The sequence below is a fragment of the Coturnix japonica genome, chromosome 15 (assembly GCF_054131305.1).
Source record: "Coturnix japonica strain WE chromosome 15, WE-NBRP24, whole genome shotgun sequence".
Classification (NCBI taxonomy): Eukaryota; Metazoa; Chordata; class Aves; order Galliformes; family Phasianidae; genus Coturnix; species Coturnix japonica.
In genome coordinates this window covers 8,387,749-8,403,622 of record NC_140677.1, presented here as the reverse complement: position 1 = coordinate 8,403,622, position 15,874 = coordinate 8,387,749, and the positions used below count along the sequence as shown (strand labels likewise).

Genomic DNA, 15,874 nt, shown 5'->3' with positions numbered 1-15,874 from the left:
CATGTCGGTACGGACTCACTCACGCCATGTCGGTGCGTTCCCGCCCCGCCCCGCACGCTTTATTGGCGCGCCACGTCGCCCCGCCCCCCTCCGGCAGCGCGGGAAAAAGCCACGTGCGCCAGCGAGGCTCCGCGGGAGCGCGCCGCCTACAGCTCCACGTGCAGCCCGCTGTACGACTTGTCCACGCTCCACTCGGCCGGGGCTCCGGCCCCGCTCCCCGCGTAGCGCTCCATCTCCTGCTGGAAGCGCTGCTGCCGCCAGCGATTGGGGTCCACGTTGATCCAGTTGTTGGCGATCCACTTGGTGCCCTGCGTGACCAGGCAGCCCCCGTGCAGGGCGAAGTCGTCCAGCTCCCCCACCCAGCCTGCGGGAGCAAAGCGGGGGGTGCTGCAGGTTACTGGGCACAGCCCGGGCAATACTGACACCCGGCTTTAGCTTGGGGGCTACAAGGGTCCCTGCTGACACCTCCCCACCATCACCCCACCCTGTCTGAGCACAGGGGGGTGCTCTGCCTCTGTGCCCTCTCAGCATTTCACAGCACAGCTGCCCTTTTCCTCAACTTTTCCCCAGAGGAGAGGGTGGAAGCCAGAGTTTTGAAGCCATACCATACATGATGTGTCACCGGTTCCAACCCTTTATAGAGATCTCAGCTTTTCTGTGACAGATTTCAGCAGCTTTTTTCCATTTGGGAAGAATTTGGTCATAAAAATACAACGTGTCTCCTCTGACACGACAGCAATGCCACTGATATTATCATCTGGCAGCCCAAGCAGTGGCCTCGTGACCTCCTCCCGTGGCTTTGCTTGAGATGGAAACTCTTGGGCTACTCCCAGAAGACCCAGGACACTACATGACATACCTTCACCAGCAGCTGGGAAGGCTGAAGTTAAATCCCCCGGCCTGGCTGCCAGGGAAAACCACATGGCACTCTGAGAAGTGCAGCCCTGAGGACATCTATCACAGAGCTGCAATTGCCCCATAGTGCAGCCTCAGCCCCACGTGGGGCACAGCACAGGGAGGGCTGTGCCTCCCCACACCCACACCGCAGAGCTTATGGCCGTGCTTTTGTCTGCCTCCCCTCCCCAGCCCTGCGGGCAACACCACATCAGTGAAGCGTTTTGAATTGCGGCCCAAGCTCCAGCAGGACTTTCAGCTCACACAGCGGGGCAGAAAGCAGCTGGTGATGGCTCAGTGCAGCCAAGGGCTTTGTTTGCTGGCTAGTCCTGTCCCCCAAAGACACCAGAAGCCACTGACCCCACTGCCTGTGAAGAAAGGCCTCAGAGAGCCAGGAAGCTTCCAGGCAGCTGGTGACAAGGAGGCTCTGCAGAACTCAATAGCAGGCAGCTACCCCCCCTAAGGCCTCTTCTGAGCCACAGAACCTCTGGAAGATGGTTGTCACCTTCTGCAGTCCTAGCAGGACTTGGCCTGGAGCCGTACCTTCCCCATCCGACAGGTAGTTGTACCAGAAGACAGCAGTGCCTTGCTGAGGTTTCACTCGCAAATTGCCCTTATCACAGTTTTTCCGAGTATCACGCAGGTCAACATCATTCTGGATCAAAGACTGAACAAGACAACAACAAACACACAGAAGGTGTCATCAAAGGGGTTGTGCTGTGCTGCTAGCATCCTCCTGCCCTGTGCTGAGTCCCTTAATGCATCACCAGACAGCATGCCTACAGTTATCTTAGTCTGAAGGAAAGTGCCCAGATTAAAGCAAGCAGAACCTGTGTCAGGACAGCAAGGTCCAAAGGCTGCCCCTCATGCACTGGAGTGGGGAACTGCCAAAGCCCTGCACCTCCTCCCTTGGCCTCTGAGTGAAACCACTCTATGTGGAGCTCGGACTTCCCACACGCCAGCTCAGAAAGCTCACATCTCCAAACCCCCTTTCTACAGTGAATACAGACACAGTGGGACCCACAATCCCTGTGAAGGACAGAGCCACTCACCATCTCTTCATATGTCCTGTTATCAGCTATAGGAAAGACAGTTTCTCCTCCACCCGTCACACTGTTCAGGTAGAACAGGACTGTCACATACCTGCAGGACAGGACAGAGCAGTTGTCAGGGGACACAGCTGGAGCAGGAGGAGCTGCATGGGGCTGCCCATCCCCTGCCATATGTACAGCACTCCTCCAAGGCAGCACGGGATATGCAATTTACATCATTTGCTGTCAACACAGAGTTGCACCAAAGCAGCCCTTACCGGCACGAGGTCTCGAAGGGAGCGCTTTCATTGGCAACCAGCTTGGTGTGGCTGCAGGCAGTCTCAGGGAACACGGGGCCGCTGTCCATGTGGGCATGGTAGTGCCCCCCCTGGTCATAGCGCACGACCTGCAGGGGCTCACTGTGCTCCACAATCTCTGGGGGCAAGCGAGTCAGGCGCATTACCCTGGGGAGACAGCACAGCAGGTGAGGGGAAGACACCTTCACCAGGACAGCCGCTACTCCCAGGCACCAAATACATCCAGAGAAAGAGAACCCCCTTCCCCAAAAGACCGGAGAGACGGATGGGCTGCAGCAAGCATGCCAAGAGATAACTAGGTTCCTTACAGATCTGTCAGACCATCAGCATCAGCTCAGAAACTCCTCCTCAAGGTTAATAAAAAAACAAAAACGAAGGGCGCATCTCCAGCAGGACTGCTCTCATGAAGACCTTGCTTGCTCAGAAAGATCCCTCCTTTGAGTGTGTCCCTGGTGCCTTCATGTGCCATCTCAGTGCTTCTCTGGACTCCTGCACACCAGCTACAGACCTCGGGGACAGTTAGCAAAGCACAGGGCTCCTGCTGAGAGTGAATGAGAGACTAGCTCTAGGGATATTCTCATCACCTAACTCACCTTTCCCTGTTGCCTTTCAACAGCCTCCCCCCAGGGGAGAGGGGCACAGAGGGTTCTGGGTTTTTTCCACTGCTACATCTGAGCTCATCCCCAAAGTAAGCAGGTACCTCTCAAGACCTGCCAAAGAACACTCAGAGCTCTGGGAATTCTGAGCAGTGAAGCCTGAGGGGAACGTGGCACCAAGACAGGGTGGCAGAGCTACTCCAGGCCCCACAAGATCCCACTGGGGATTACAGCCTCCTTCAGCACCACGCCTCCAGGTCCACAGGGGCCTTCTAACACTGGCAAACCAAAGAGTGACGATGCCTGCGTGCGCCAGCGAACTGGCACAGAGAAAGTGGCAGCCACAGTCTGCTCTAATTAAGGCAATATGCGACCCCATTCTCCCTCTGGAATGTGCTGAAGAAAAGGAGTGGCCAAAAGCCATTTTCCAGCCTCGGGACAGATTTTCCCCACCCATGTCCTGGGCAAGGACCAGCACCACAAGAACGAGGAGTCTCCAGCCAATTATCTGAAACTCACCACAGCTAAACCATTTGGCCTGCGAGCTGGGTTAACTCTTCCCAGTACCAAAACCAAGGCGTAGGGAAAGACAGGAGGTTCTCCCATCTGCTGGGGCAGGCCCCGTGGTCATGCGCTCCGATGACCGAACTACCTCGGTGTGCTTGAGATAAAGTCGTGCTTATTATGAAGTTAGCTCTGAACAGCTACGACAGATCTCAGTGAAATGCATGAGTAACTCAAGCAATTGACAGTAACTACTGGCACCCAGACAGGGTTGGAAATGGGCAGTTTCTCCCAGTAAGCTTGTTTACTAATTAGAATGAATTATTTCATATAATGCCAAGTCGTCTTGGTTTTACAGGGCTGTTCCCAAAAGTGAATGGCTACACTAAAAGGTTTGATTTTTCTTTTTCCTTTTCCAGGGGACAACACAAGTCTTTGTTTTAACAAAAACCTCCTCTCCCCATTTCATGACTGCGCTCATTGCTCTTCATACTCCAAACTTCCACACAATGAGGAAGCGTGAATATGAGCATGTCTGCATCTGCATCTCCCAGCACAGGTGGCCCACGTGCCCACACCCCCTCAGCCCTCACCTCTGCCGTATGGCTCTCATGACCTGGTGTGCACCCTCGCCCTGGTACAGCCATGTGTGCTGGCTGTTGCGCACCGCGTCACTCATCTTCACTTTCCGGCTCCCTATGTACTTGTGGAAGTCACGGATGTTCAGCCTCTTGAACTCCTCCAAACTCAGCACACCTGTGGAAGAGAGCAGGAGCAGGCTGACCTGGGCACTCCACACACATGAGGCAATAGAGAACCTTCAGCTGCAGTGCAAGGTCAGAACCAGAACAGGCAAAACACAATCAACTTGCTACTTACATATTTAAATGGAGCAGAGGGGGACACCTCAGGCCACCTTCCTACAAGACCTTGCAGGGTAATTTAAAAAACCAAACCCCAAACAACAAGCAGTACATTCTTCTGCTTTTGTGCAATTGCAAAACATGAGAGAGACACACAACACAGTACGATCCGGTGTAAATAGAAGGCAGAAAAGCAAAAGGTTAAAGGCAGTTTCTACTAGAACAGATATTTCTTGTTTGCAATCAGCTGAGCTCAGCAATGGATGGGTTTTTGCCTCTGATAGCTTCAGAGAGATCCTTACCATTTGTTGTGTTCCCTTTTTGCAGAAGCAGGGAAGCAGCACATGCCCAGCATCCAGCACACACCAGGGACAGCGAGAGGAGCTCAGGGAGGCAGCAAACACACTGCTGTTTGTGGACAGGGGAAAGGCCCTGCCACCAGGGTCAGCCCAGGGAGGCTCCTTAGGTGCTGGTTGTTGTCAGCAGATCACCCACGTCACTATTTCTCATGCCCCGCTCACATCTCCCCGTCCCCATTTCCCCTTATTTGACACGGTCTTTGATAACACAGTGCCACATCCAGGTCGTGACCTGGTCCCTCAGTGGCACACACCAATGTGACAAAGGAGGAAAGCAGCACTCTGGAAGCAAGGTCCTGCCAAAAGCACTTTAACAGAACTCTTCATTTGTCAACAGCCGGAACGGTGGAAAAGCCATTGGCAACTCAGTCATATGCTCCTACCCCTGCCAAAAGTGTCACCAGCGTGGGTGCTCGGGGTGCCATCCGGATATTTAGGCATTCACATGGGTACTGCTTCATCTCCAAAGCAGCTCCTCTCTGGCACTCTCAATGCCAGGTCACTGGAAGAGAGCATGCAGAGCCTGTGCATTCACTTAATTTGATTAGGAAATGGAGAGTTGCTTAATTGAGGACACACTAATTAGAGCAGCAAAGGTTAGAGTGCGTGTCCAGGCCAGAGGGAGGGGGGGGAGGGCAGAAGCAGCCTCCTGTAATACAGAGAACAGGGCAGTGCCAGAGATGAAATCAGCATCAAAGGCTGAACAAGACCACCCCGTGCTGCACTCCCATGCCAGTGAAGCAGCTCCCTCAGACACCTCTAGACGTCCCTTTGAAAGCAGGAGGGAGCACGTTAAGAGCTGTAGCTTCAAACAATGAGAGCTACATAGTCAGACCCAGCACAGCCTCTGAGAGGTCTACACCAATTTCACTTTCTGTAAAGGTCCCTAAGCAGTGTTATTTTCCTTGCAAAAACTTCTAGTACAACAGGCCTGGGCAGGGACGTGGCTGTGTGCAGTGTCCCATGCTGAGGATGTGGGGATTCCTGAGGAGCTGCTCTTACCATTCCCATCAGGGTCAGCCTTGACTGCAGCGTACATCTCTCGGATGTTTTCGGGGGTCATCCACCTGCCATTCCCAAGGCGGGTGTGAGTCAGCACCTGAAATTCAGAACCAGATTAACAGCAGGCACAGATTTCTAGTACTAATGCAACCCTCCCAGTTTCCTGCTTGAGGCCAGGCCTGCTCTCTTCTGCAGAGCATCAGTCAGCCAGGCGTCAACACGTCTCTGCACGTGGATTTGAGTGGAGATCATCTGGCAGCCACGCTGTGTGGCTGATCTGCATTTCTATTTCCAGTTTAGGTGATGGCAAATGACTGCTGAAACTCAGTTAACCAGTCCTTAAGTGGAGGAGGCACAGCTCTCAGCAAGCTCTGACCTCCAGAGAAGCACCTGGGAAGTGACATCCTTCTACCTACCACGATGCATGCTGCCCCACAGGACAAGGCTGCTGAAGAGCTGTGGACAAGGTGCTCCTTATCCCCTCCTAGATTGTGGGTGATTCTAAAGCCCTGTCGGCTGCAGGAAGGCACAGCCAGCTCTACAGCACAAACTCAGTGTGCTGGCACACCCACAAGAAGAAATGCACCCTACCTCTTTGAGCTGCAGCTGCCCATCCTGATTGTGGTCCAGCAGATTGAAGAAATCCATCTGGCTGATTTCTATCATTTCCATGGCTTCCTCATAGTCATCCGTCGGTAGGATCTGGCTCTTCTGCAACCCCTTCAGCTGTGCCAGATGGATGATGAGTTTGCACTCCTCCTCTGTCAGGAAGTCTGGAATTTCTGCAGGAAAACACAAGCAGTAACAGACTGAGGAACTGTTATATTAGGACAAATACTAACGACAGGCCACTGAAAAGAGAGAAAAATAGGGAAATTTATAAACTTCCTTCCAAGTCAGAATGGTGGGACAGTCAAATATATGCACCCTTCTACTCAAAGAGCTCTACAACAGCACACACCTCACACCTGAGCTGCAGGAGATGGGTATTTTTACAGCAGCTGCTCCTGAATGTTTGGATCCTGGGGTCAAGCCCCTTATTTTCTTGCAGATCACCACAATGGACAAAGGAGTGAACAAACACAGCCATATCACCGCATTTTATCACTTCAAAGGTTATATGTGGATCACAGTCTGGAACTGCTGTTTTACAGGAAGGGAAGCCTTAATGGGGGAGTGGGGATGGCCAGGGTTTCATGCTCCCTCTCATGCAGAAGAGCAGGAAGCACCTTACAAACAACCAAAGTCCTTTTGGGGGTACCTAGCACAATGCTCTATGGGGAAACTCAACATCCCGACTTATTCCCATTCATTCCCTTGTACTTTTGTACAGCCATCAGAACAAAACAGGCTTAAGCGAACATGGCTATGATGGGCTGGATTAGATGATTTTAAATGTCTTTTCCAATGATTTTATAAGTACTTTCAGACACAATGCCCTGCTCTCTAAACTGCAGCCCTGCAGGTGTGTGCTGAGGACGCATCCAATCCCAGCTGCAGCAGCAAACCCTCAAAGGGGGAAAGAAAAAATAAAAGTTAATTACTTCCACGACCTTAAATCAACCCTATCAGCTCCGACTGTCAACAAGCAGTTGCCCTCTTAAGTGCATACCAGAAAACATGATGCTCCTGGGAAGCCCTGGGGATACAATGCAGCTGTATCCCTCTGAGGACACAATTTCTGCCACCAGCAGAACAATGTCCTTGTAACAGAGTGGGCTTTTGGGGCCAGAGCTTCCGCTGTCCTGAGCGTCACAGCCTCGCACCGAGTCAGAGCCAACCATACCCGCTGGCAAGCAGCGGTCCCAGGATCTCCAGTTCCTCAAACTGGGCTCAAATAATGACGGCTTCTGGAATCTTAATTACGTGCTGGAGGAAGGACAATCCCTCTCTTCAGTGGTGGTAATGGGATTTTGTAACGAGGTAGAAATTGCATTAGCAGGAAGCGCTTTCCGCCAGGCAGGTTGCAAGGTGAGGGGCTTTCCAGCTAAGAGCTGCCAATCCGCAGTGCAAACAGCCTTCCTCCCCAGCTGCAAATTGGTTCCTGTGCCCACTGCTCTCCCAAACAGTTAACTTGGGGCTGCGAGACCATCCTATCTCCCTGCCCGCTCAACAATGGTTCCAGCTAAACAAATGCCTCCTAATTGACTTTGAGCAACACTTGATTGCTTTCAGAAGAAAAAAAAAAGAAAAAAAAACAACAAAAGAGGAAAGCATTGGGGTTTATGAAATAATGACTAATCCTGGAGCAAAAGAAAGGGGCTGGGTTGGAGCGCTGGTGTCAAACAGAGAGCCCCAAGACACAGGGCCAAGGCATTCACCCCTCCCCAGCTGCCCTCATTTCCACACCTGCTGATCTAAGCCAAACCCCTGCTAAAATCCAAACAATCGGGGCCGCTGGCAAATGAAAATTGGAGCATTGTCTTCCCCAAGAGGGCTCTGAAAGGGCCGCACTTAATGAGGATGGATTGCCACGGAGGTGGCTCGCAGGCTATAAAAGGCGTTCTGCAGGCTGGAGCAGCTCAGTCCGGGTGCGCTGTGAGCCCACTCCAAACACCATGAGGGCTGTGAGCACGGAGAAGGCGTCCCGCAGGCGGGGAGCCCCATGGCTGCCAGGTCTGCTGCTGCGTCTGCTGCTGTGGGGCTGCCCAGGGGGACGGGCCAGCTACCTGCGCAGGTCCTCCAGCTGCACCGCCATCCCACGCAGCATGGCCCTGTGCTACGACATCGGCTACTCAGAGATGAGGATCCCCAACCTGCTGGAGCACGAGACCATGCCGGAGGTGATCCAGCAGTCCTCCAGCTGGCTGCCCTTGCTGGCCAGGGAGTGCCATCCAGACGCCAGGATTTTCCTCTGCTCCCTCTTCGCACCCATCTGCTTGGACAGGTAAGACATTTGCATGAGTTCTTTCCGCGTTGCTCCCCAGCAGTGACGGCATTCGCCTCCTGAGAGCAAAGACGTGCAATCTGATCACAGCCACTTTCAGGCAGCGCAGCGAGGGGACATGGGATTACCCAGCAGGGACTCTCCCCACTTCTGAGGGAGAACTGAATTCCCGTCCAATTTCCAAAGCAGCCTTTTGTTGCTTGTTTCCCTGCTTCCCCCCCAGGCTCATCTACCCCTGCCGCAGCCTGTGCGAGGCTGTCAAGAGGAGCTGTGCACCCGTCATGGCTTGTTATGGCTATCCCTGGCCTGAAATCCTCAACTGCAACAAGTTCCCTGCAGACCACGAGCTGTGCATCGCTGCCATCTCCACAGATGAAAGTTCCTCCAGCAGGAGAAGTAAGGGCTTTTTTTCTCATATGTTTTCCCATGTGTAATGCTGAATGCTCACAGGATGAGCCTATGCCTTGCCTGTGTTCACAGGATGGCTTGGGTTGAATGGGACATCAAGGATCGTAAAGATCATAAAACACTCCTGGCTTTAAGCTATACTTAAAAAGCAAAGTGGAAATTCTAGTTTTTCTCTCTGGGAACTGCACTGTGACTAGAGAAGGAGCATGACATTGGCTAAAGCTTGTTCCCTCAGCTCTGCTCATCACTACCTGGGTGCCCTCAGACAGTAGTGGGGCTTGGGGCAGTGGGGGAAATCTAAAAGACGTGGGAGCTCATGGTGGCCTGTCCAGGAAGTGAGAAGCAATAGATATTTGTTAAGCAATGTCACTGCTGTGGCAACGTGCAGCAATGAACACAGCCTACACAAAGCACAACCAGCAGTGCCTGCTGCCTCACCGTGGGATGGGGAGCTTAACATTCCTATCCTGGGGCTGGATAGCTCAGGAGGAAGCACCATTTCGAAACTGCAAGCCACCACTCGCAGATGTCAAAACCATATGATGCCTTTTCCAGCAATGGGCGTTCTAACCAGATTTGTGTTGCAGCAGTGCCCAGAGCCAGCTGCAAGGACTGCGAGCTGGAAGAGGCCAGCACCACCAGGGAGATCCTGGACAACCTCTGTGCCAATGATTTCAGTAAGTACACCCACCTGCTGGCTCAGCAGCCAGCATGGCCTCCAGCAGCGAAGCTGTGACACGCACCAAGAATGGCTTGGCCATAAGAACTGACCTGGAGGAGTCGTGGCTTTTATAAGCAGATTCCAGAGATGATCAGTTCTCACTGTACCTGTTAAGTAACAGGACTTGCTGCCCGTGCCACTGCTCCTTAGGGGCACTCTTCCTGCGCCATGGTGCTGCTGTACCTTTTGTACTCATAAAAAAAGCAGGGTGAAAAGAACAGTTATCAGTGCTGGAAGTGCTCAGCTCAGCTGAGAACCTTTCCATGATCACTGTAATTGCATGGGCTTGGATGGACATGTCACCACGTTACAGGAGCAGCACAAAGCTATGACGTGTAAACAGAACTAACAGCTCTTTTTCCCCACTCCAGCCGTGAAAATCCGAATCCTCAGGAAGAACACGACCACAACCGTCTCGGACTTTGACCTGGACCCCTCCAGGGTGGAGGTGCTGAAGCACGGCCCGCTTCTCAGAACCGAAATCCCAGGCAGGCTGCAGCAGTGGCTGGATATAGATGCTACCTGCGCCCACAACATCATGAGAGGCACTCATGCAGGGGTCTTCGTCATCAGCGGAGATGTGCAGAGTGACAAAGTGGTGGTGAACAAGGCCTATGCCTGGCAGAAGAAGAACAGGAACCTGCACCAGGCTGTAAGGAGATGGAAACATCACCGCTGCCCTGAACAGGCCAGCAGGAAGGTCTGAGATCTCGATCCTAATGCTAAGAAAAGGCTCCCTTCCCCACGGCTAGAAAACTCCTTCCCCTGGCAGTTGGTGTTTCGGAGGTGTACATTCAGTATCTTTAGGTGAATCGAAGCAGTCATAGTCAGCAGGTAGGGCCTCACTACAGATCCCTGCGATCACTAAAACCCTTTTCCCGAGCCAGAGCTTAGGGATGCAGACTTAACATACTCCTCTGGCCAGGTCCTGCAAATCCAGGACTTAGAATGGATGGCTTTGTGCAGCATCAGTGACTTGAAATCTGCAGGCGAGCACAGATTAGAAGAGGCTGTTAATAACATGGGCACAGGTGAAAGGAAAGAGCCCTTCTGGAGCACACAGCGGGCAGCCGAGGATTTCTGCTGGGGATAACTGGGAATGACTGTTTTTTAAGTTAAGGCATTCAGTTCGGGTCAGAACATTCTGGTACCTGTGGAACTACCGAGGATACCCCCAGAGCCTGAGAGAGGTGGCAATGACACCAAATGCCCTGCAGATCACTCTCACCCAAACACACACGGACCGCAGTCACTCTCAGAGATGAACAGAGCCACAGCCCTACATGAGCAGAAAGCAGAAAACAGCAAATCCCCAAGTGAGAAAATGAGTCGGGTTTCTACTGTCTAACAAAGCCCCATCCATGGAAAGTTTTCTACACTGGATTAAACTTGAGAATGAAATAAATGACAGAAAAAAACCCCAGCCCCACCACACAGCTCTGGGGATAAATACGTTCTTCCCTGTGCTCAAAGCCTGCAGCCTCAGTTGTGGAGAGAACCGCCAGCTTTGATGGAGACACATTGCCTCCCTGTGCTCATAAAGCACACCCACAACCCAGCCAAGACTGACTCTTCAGATTGAATATGGGCTGAGATCAGCACTCACGGCACTCGCACTGCGACTCAGCCGCGCTCTGACATTTGTGCAGCAATTACTTCTATTTCCCCGAGGCTCAGAAGAAAAACACAGCGAGGTTTCCTATTTTTATTCCTCCCCGCCGCCTCGTCTCACCAAGTGCCGCCCGCCCCGCAGGGCCTGCTGCCAGGTGGTCCCTGAGACAGCAGCATCCTCTGAACAGACTGCGTTTGGAAAACACAACAAGTAAAAGCTCTGAAGGTTGAAAAAAGGCTTTGTCTGATATTTGTTTTCCATTAATGGGATTATTTGATTACTGGTGTTTCCCAACTAAGAAGCGCACAGATGGTCTGACTTACAAGCTTAGAATGATGTCTCATAACCAGAGGGGGGATAAAAAAAAAATAAATAGGGCAGGGACTTTTTCAGAGCTCCATGAAATACACTCGGGTTCAATGCAGATGACTTACCCGCATTTAAACAACAAACTGCGTGCTCCCTGCGGTGCCCAGCCCCACGCTCCAAAGCACAGAGCTCCCATTAAGCCATCACCCAGCTGCCCACAGCCCCACACCACCCTGCTCTGCTGAAAGCAAAGATCACAGCGCAGCCACTTCTCCCTACTCAGGCTCTTCTGTGCTACAGCACTTCTTGCTCAGCAAAATCCCCTTCAGAATTTCAGGAGCCCTGCTAGTAACTTCTGGCTTTGTCTAACAGCACCCCATTAAATACACACCTCTGCCCAATTTAAACAACAGAGACGCAATAATTAGATTTTAAAGCAGTTAATTTAGGTCAGTGCTGTTTGTGTAGATAGAGAGGTCTCTGGAATTCTTTTTAAGTCACAGTTGGCTCCTGGCAGGTCCATCTGGGAGATAAGAGCTGTCTTGCGAGTCGAGGTTTCTAAATTAGGGCTTCCCTATCAGAGGATAAAGGAAGGTGGGATCTGAAATGCTGCCTGCCCAGGGCTGTCCCCAGAGCCAGCATCAGAAGGCACAGCTTGCCCCAGAAGCTGATAAAGGAGCCTGAGTCATATCAGGGGCTGCAGGATGCCTGTGGCTGCCCTCCTGGGGGCCACCATCAACCCAGCAGAGCAGCAACAGTGGGGAACAGAATGTGACAACAGGAGCAGGAAAACCACTGCCCAGCCTGTGTCATGGGTCTGACCACTGCATCAAGCAGCGTGAGTGCCAGGCCTGCATGTCACCAACCAATGTTTGATACAGAACCAGCTAGAAACGAGCCATAAACACAGCATATGTAGAAACGATAAAACAACTCCATATATTTCTTGCAGGTACTTACTGCGTTAAAGCAATTTAATAAGGAAATGCTCTGACCTGCGCCTAGATTTTCAGTCCGTATGATCGATTCTGAATCAGAGAACAGCTCAGGTATTGGCAAAGCATCTCAAGGCCCCCAGCATCACCAGCACAGCCAACAGCTCCGCTCTGCCTTTGCAGTAACACGAATTCTGTCACCAAATTGACTGGATATTGTGGATTTCCACAGCACAAGGCCCATGGCAGGGGCTGCTCTCAGCCCGGGGAGCATCGCAGCAACGCGGTGCAGGCTGCAAAGCATCAGAGCGGACCCATTGGAGGGCACAAGGATGCCGACCCCGCACTGTGTCACCCCGCACTGTGTCACCCCGCACTGCCGCCCCTCCGTCCCGCTCCCAGCACCCGGCAGGTCCCCGTTCACTCACCGAAGAGCAGCGGTTTGAGGCTCAGGGTGCGCACGGCGCGGCTCCGGCCGGGCCCCAGCTCCACCCGCTGCGTGTGTCCCACCTGCGGGGAGAGCGGCGTTCAGCTGCTGCCCGCCCCGCCCCGCGCCCCGCGCCCGGCCCCGCGGCCTTGCCTTGATGCCCTCGAGGCGCGGCAGGGAGCGGGCGGGCGGCGGAGGAGGCGGCGGAGGAGCGGCGGCGGTGGAAGCGGGGGTGCCGGGGGTGGCGTTGCCGGCGTCGCCGGCGCTGAGGTGGACGAAGAGCAGCAGCCCCAGCACGTTGAGGACGTAGAGGTGAGCGAAGACCATGAGCACGAGGAAGTACGGCCGCGAGCACACGGGCCGCGGGCGGGCACCGGGCGGGCCGTGCAGCGGGGGACTGTCCGCACGAGCCGCCGCCGCCGCCATCGCGCCCCGGCCCGCCAGGCCCCGCGCGTCACCACGGCAACGGCGCGGCGTGATGCGTCAGCACGTCGGGGGGCGCGGCCGGCGCGCTCGTGGCGGGAAAGGCGTTCGTGGCGGGAAAGAAGCACGTGCTGCATCTCCCACCCCAATAAGAGCCGGGACACGAGCGGAGTTAAAAAGTCACAATTTATTGCAAAGAAACCAAGGGCGCGCGTCTGGCCACCGTCTCCCAAGCGGTTTCCGCCTCCCCCGCCCCAATCCAGTGCCTGCAAAGAGAAGCGAGGAGGAAAACATTCGCAGCCCTCCTGCAGTGCTGTGGGGTTACACGGCCGCCCTCCTCCAACGCATTCCCACAATCCAAACCAGATCGGGGCGAGGAAAGGAACTCCCAGAGCGAGCGCCTCGTTTAAAAATAAACTTCTGTTTTTCACCCGCTTAAAAAGTCTAAAATTTGAGTGCAAGGCTATGGTACAGAAACCTCCTGCTGCCACCGGCCCCGTGCTGGGACGGAGCAGCAGTCATGCAGTTTATGTGATCAGTAAAAAAGTTTTTGTTACAGTCTGGGAAGCCTGAGGACCATCGGAGGTGAAGCAGCCGATGCGTAACACAAGCAAAGCTGAAATGAAGAGCGCCCGATGCACGGCTGGATGGTGCTGGGAGGGCAGGGAGAGACAATGCAAAAAGAAAAGGAAAAAAAAGAGCAAACGTTCCACATCTGTAGCAGTGATGCATCAAAAGGAAATTCTGTACCTCAGAATGAACAGCTCCTGAGCCACTAAGCACCTACGGTCACATACCCCTGCTCTGTGAATAGGGCTGCGTACCTGGTAGAGGGGGGAAAAAATCAAGCATTGTCTTTTGATATTGCAACTCCTGTTCTCCTTCCTGCTGTTACTTTTCAAGTAGAATCACTTTACTCAAAGAGCCAACACTTCCTGTGCTCTGCAGGTTCTGTCCTGCAGTTCACAACTCTGCAACAGCCATCACCCTACTTGGGCTGCAATGGCAACTAAGTCCTGTTGTTTTCCCAGGGAGCGTGGAAATGGGATTTGTGTGTGTGCAAACCAGAACAAGCACCACCCCAAGAAAGGGTGTGATTCGTTTTGTCTTAAAGCAAATAGAACTGCTGTGTAAAGCTTCAGAAATTCTGGAAGAATTAAAGGGCACTCAGTGCAACGTGTCATACTGTTCCTCAGCCAAGCATCTCAGCAGTCTGTTCTGCACATTTGGCCATAGCTACATAGTCCAGTTTTTCTACAAACAAGGATTCATGGCAAAGCATTTTGTGGGGGCAATGGAGAGGGAGGGAGGGAGAGCGCCAAGGAGGAGGTGGAGAGAGACAAAACCCCATTCTAGTATAGCTCAAAGCCTGGCAATTATGTAAGGAAAGTGAGAGCTCTTCGGAATTAGGAAATACCAAGTATCTGTTCTGCAGAGAAACTGACTGTGCGTTAAGCTTGTTACATTTAGACAACAAGAAGACCAGCTTTTATCCTAGATTAGTACTTGGCAGGTCAAAACCTTCAAAGAACAGTTGAAACCTTAGTTCAACACATTGCAAACTGCTCTGTCTCCCCTGAGCTATCCCTTGCCCTTTGTCCCAAATTTTGAGAAGCATTTAGGAAGAGAGAAAGGTACATTCCAATCTCTGGAACATATTCTGAGCAGGGCACAAAGATGCTGCTGCTGGGAGCAGAGGAGGGAATGAATTCAGGAGGCAGTGGCTGGAGTGAGGACATATCTAACCCCATGGCTTCAGCCCAGATGGGAGCCAAAATAGCCCAGAGCAGAAACATAAGGAGCCATGGCTGCAGAGACCTCATACAGGTGCTGCTTCTGTTCCTATCCCTGCTCCACTGCCAGCAGCTCTTTGGCAGCACATTTCTGAGGATACACCCTACAGCAGGGAAGGGAGGGAGGAAGAGCAGGCCTCTCAGATGGAAAATTTCCACTGCAAGCAAGCATGGCCACACGATTAGCTTTGATGGCAGCTATTGTCTTAAACCAAGCATCTCTTGTTCCAATCCATCTGCCCAATTATACATGCTGCAAAAACTTGGCTCACACATCTCAGGTACATGAAAAAGGCTCCAACAGCAGTTAGCTTATTTGGACATGCAGAAATTTAGTACTTTTCCCCCTTCGGTTTAATCTTTGTCAAGTGAAATTGTATAAAAACAACAGAGTATACAGGGACGCATCAAAGGTTACGCTTCCATGTACAGCATGGAAGAGAATTCCATGAGTCCCCCACAGAAGTGATTTCCTCAAATCAGACACTCCAGCTTCACCTTCGCTGGCTGTGTACAGCGTGTTCCTGGTGCAGGTGACATACATGCTTGTGAAATCTTAACACGTGGCCCGCTTCCTACAGCAAACAGGCAAGCATCAGCATTTAAGTAACCTTTTTCATGTTAACCCCTACTAAGATGAACTAGGTTTTCATATTTTTATTTTAGTGTATATTTTACATTAGAAAAAAGAATGTTAATAAAAAAAGCTCCACATGCTCCTAACAATCAGTTTTCTGATAAGTTCCCACTGGTATTGATACTAATATACAAATAAATTAATTTTGCATGTTAA

The 15,874-nt window shown here is 52.4% G+C and overlaps 2 protein-coding genes across 5 annotated transcripts; one reads left to right on the top strand and one right to left on the bottom strand.

Annotated features, from left to right (window-relative positions):
- Positions 1-24: 24 nt before the first annotated feature.
- P4HTM (prolyl 4-hydroxylase, transmembrane) lies at positions 25-13,304 on the bottom strand. 3 transcript variants are annotated; one of them, XR_014934791.1, is made up of 10 exons: positions 13,019-13,304; positions 12,867-12,948; positions 6,158-6,348; positions 5,567-5,663; positions 3,936-4,098; positions 2,551-2,783; positions 2,204-2,389; positions 1,947-2,037; positions 1,438-1,561; positions 25-364 (listed from the first exon to the last, which is right to left on the bottom strand). XR_014934791.1 is itself a non-coding variant. In XM_015875040.3 (9 exons), the coding sequence occupies exons 1-9, from the start codon at positions 13,289-13,291 to the stop codon at positions 147-149; spliced, it is 1,425 nt and encodes a 474-aa protein (XP_015730526.2). In that variant the 5' UTR covers positions 13,292-13,304; the 3' UTR covers positions 25-146. The 3 variants fall into 3 exon arrangements, 1 of the variants encoding a protein (XP_015730526.2); XR_014934792.1 differs by having other exon boundaries at positions 2,551-2,780; XM_015875040.3 differs by lacking the exon at positions 2,551-2,783.
- LOC107319833 (secreted frizzled-related protein 5-like) lies at positions 7,986-11,423 on the top strand. 2 transcript variants are annotated; one of them, XM_015875048.3, is made up of 4 exons: positions 7,986-8,453; positions 8,677-8,849; positions 9,452-9,538; positions 9,954-11,423. In XM_015875048.3, the coding sequence occupies exons 1-4, from the start codon at positions 8,125-8,127 to the stop codon at positions 10,286-10,288; spliced, it is 924 nt and encodes a 307-aa protein (XP_015730534.2). In that variant the 5' UTR covers positions 7,986-8,124; the 3' UTR covers positions 10,289-11,423. The 2 variants fall into 2 exon arrangements, with proteins under 2 accessions (XP_015730534.2, XP_085372883.1); XM_085516757.1 differs by having other exon boundaries at positions 9,449-9,538.
- Positions 13,305-15,874: the final 2,570 nt, after the last annotated feature.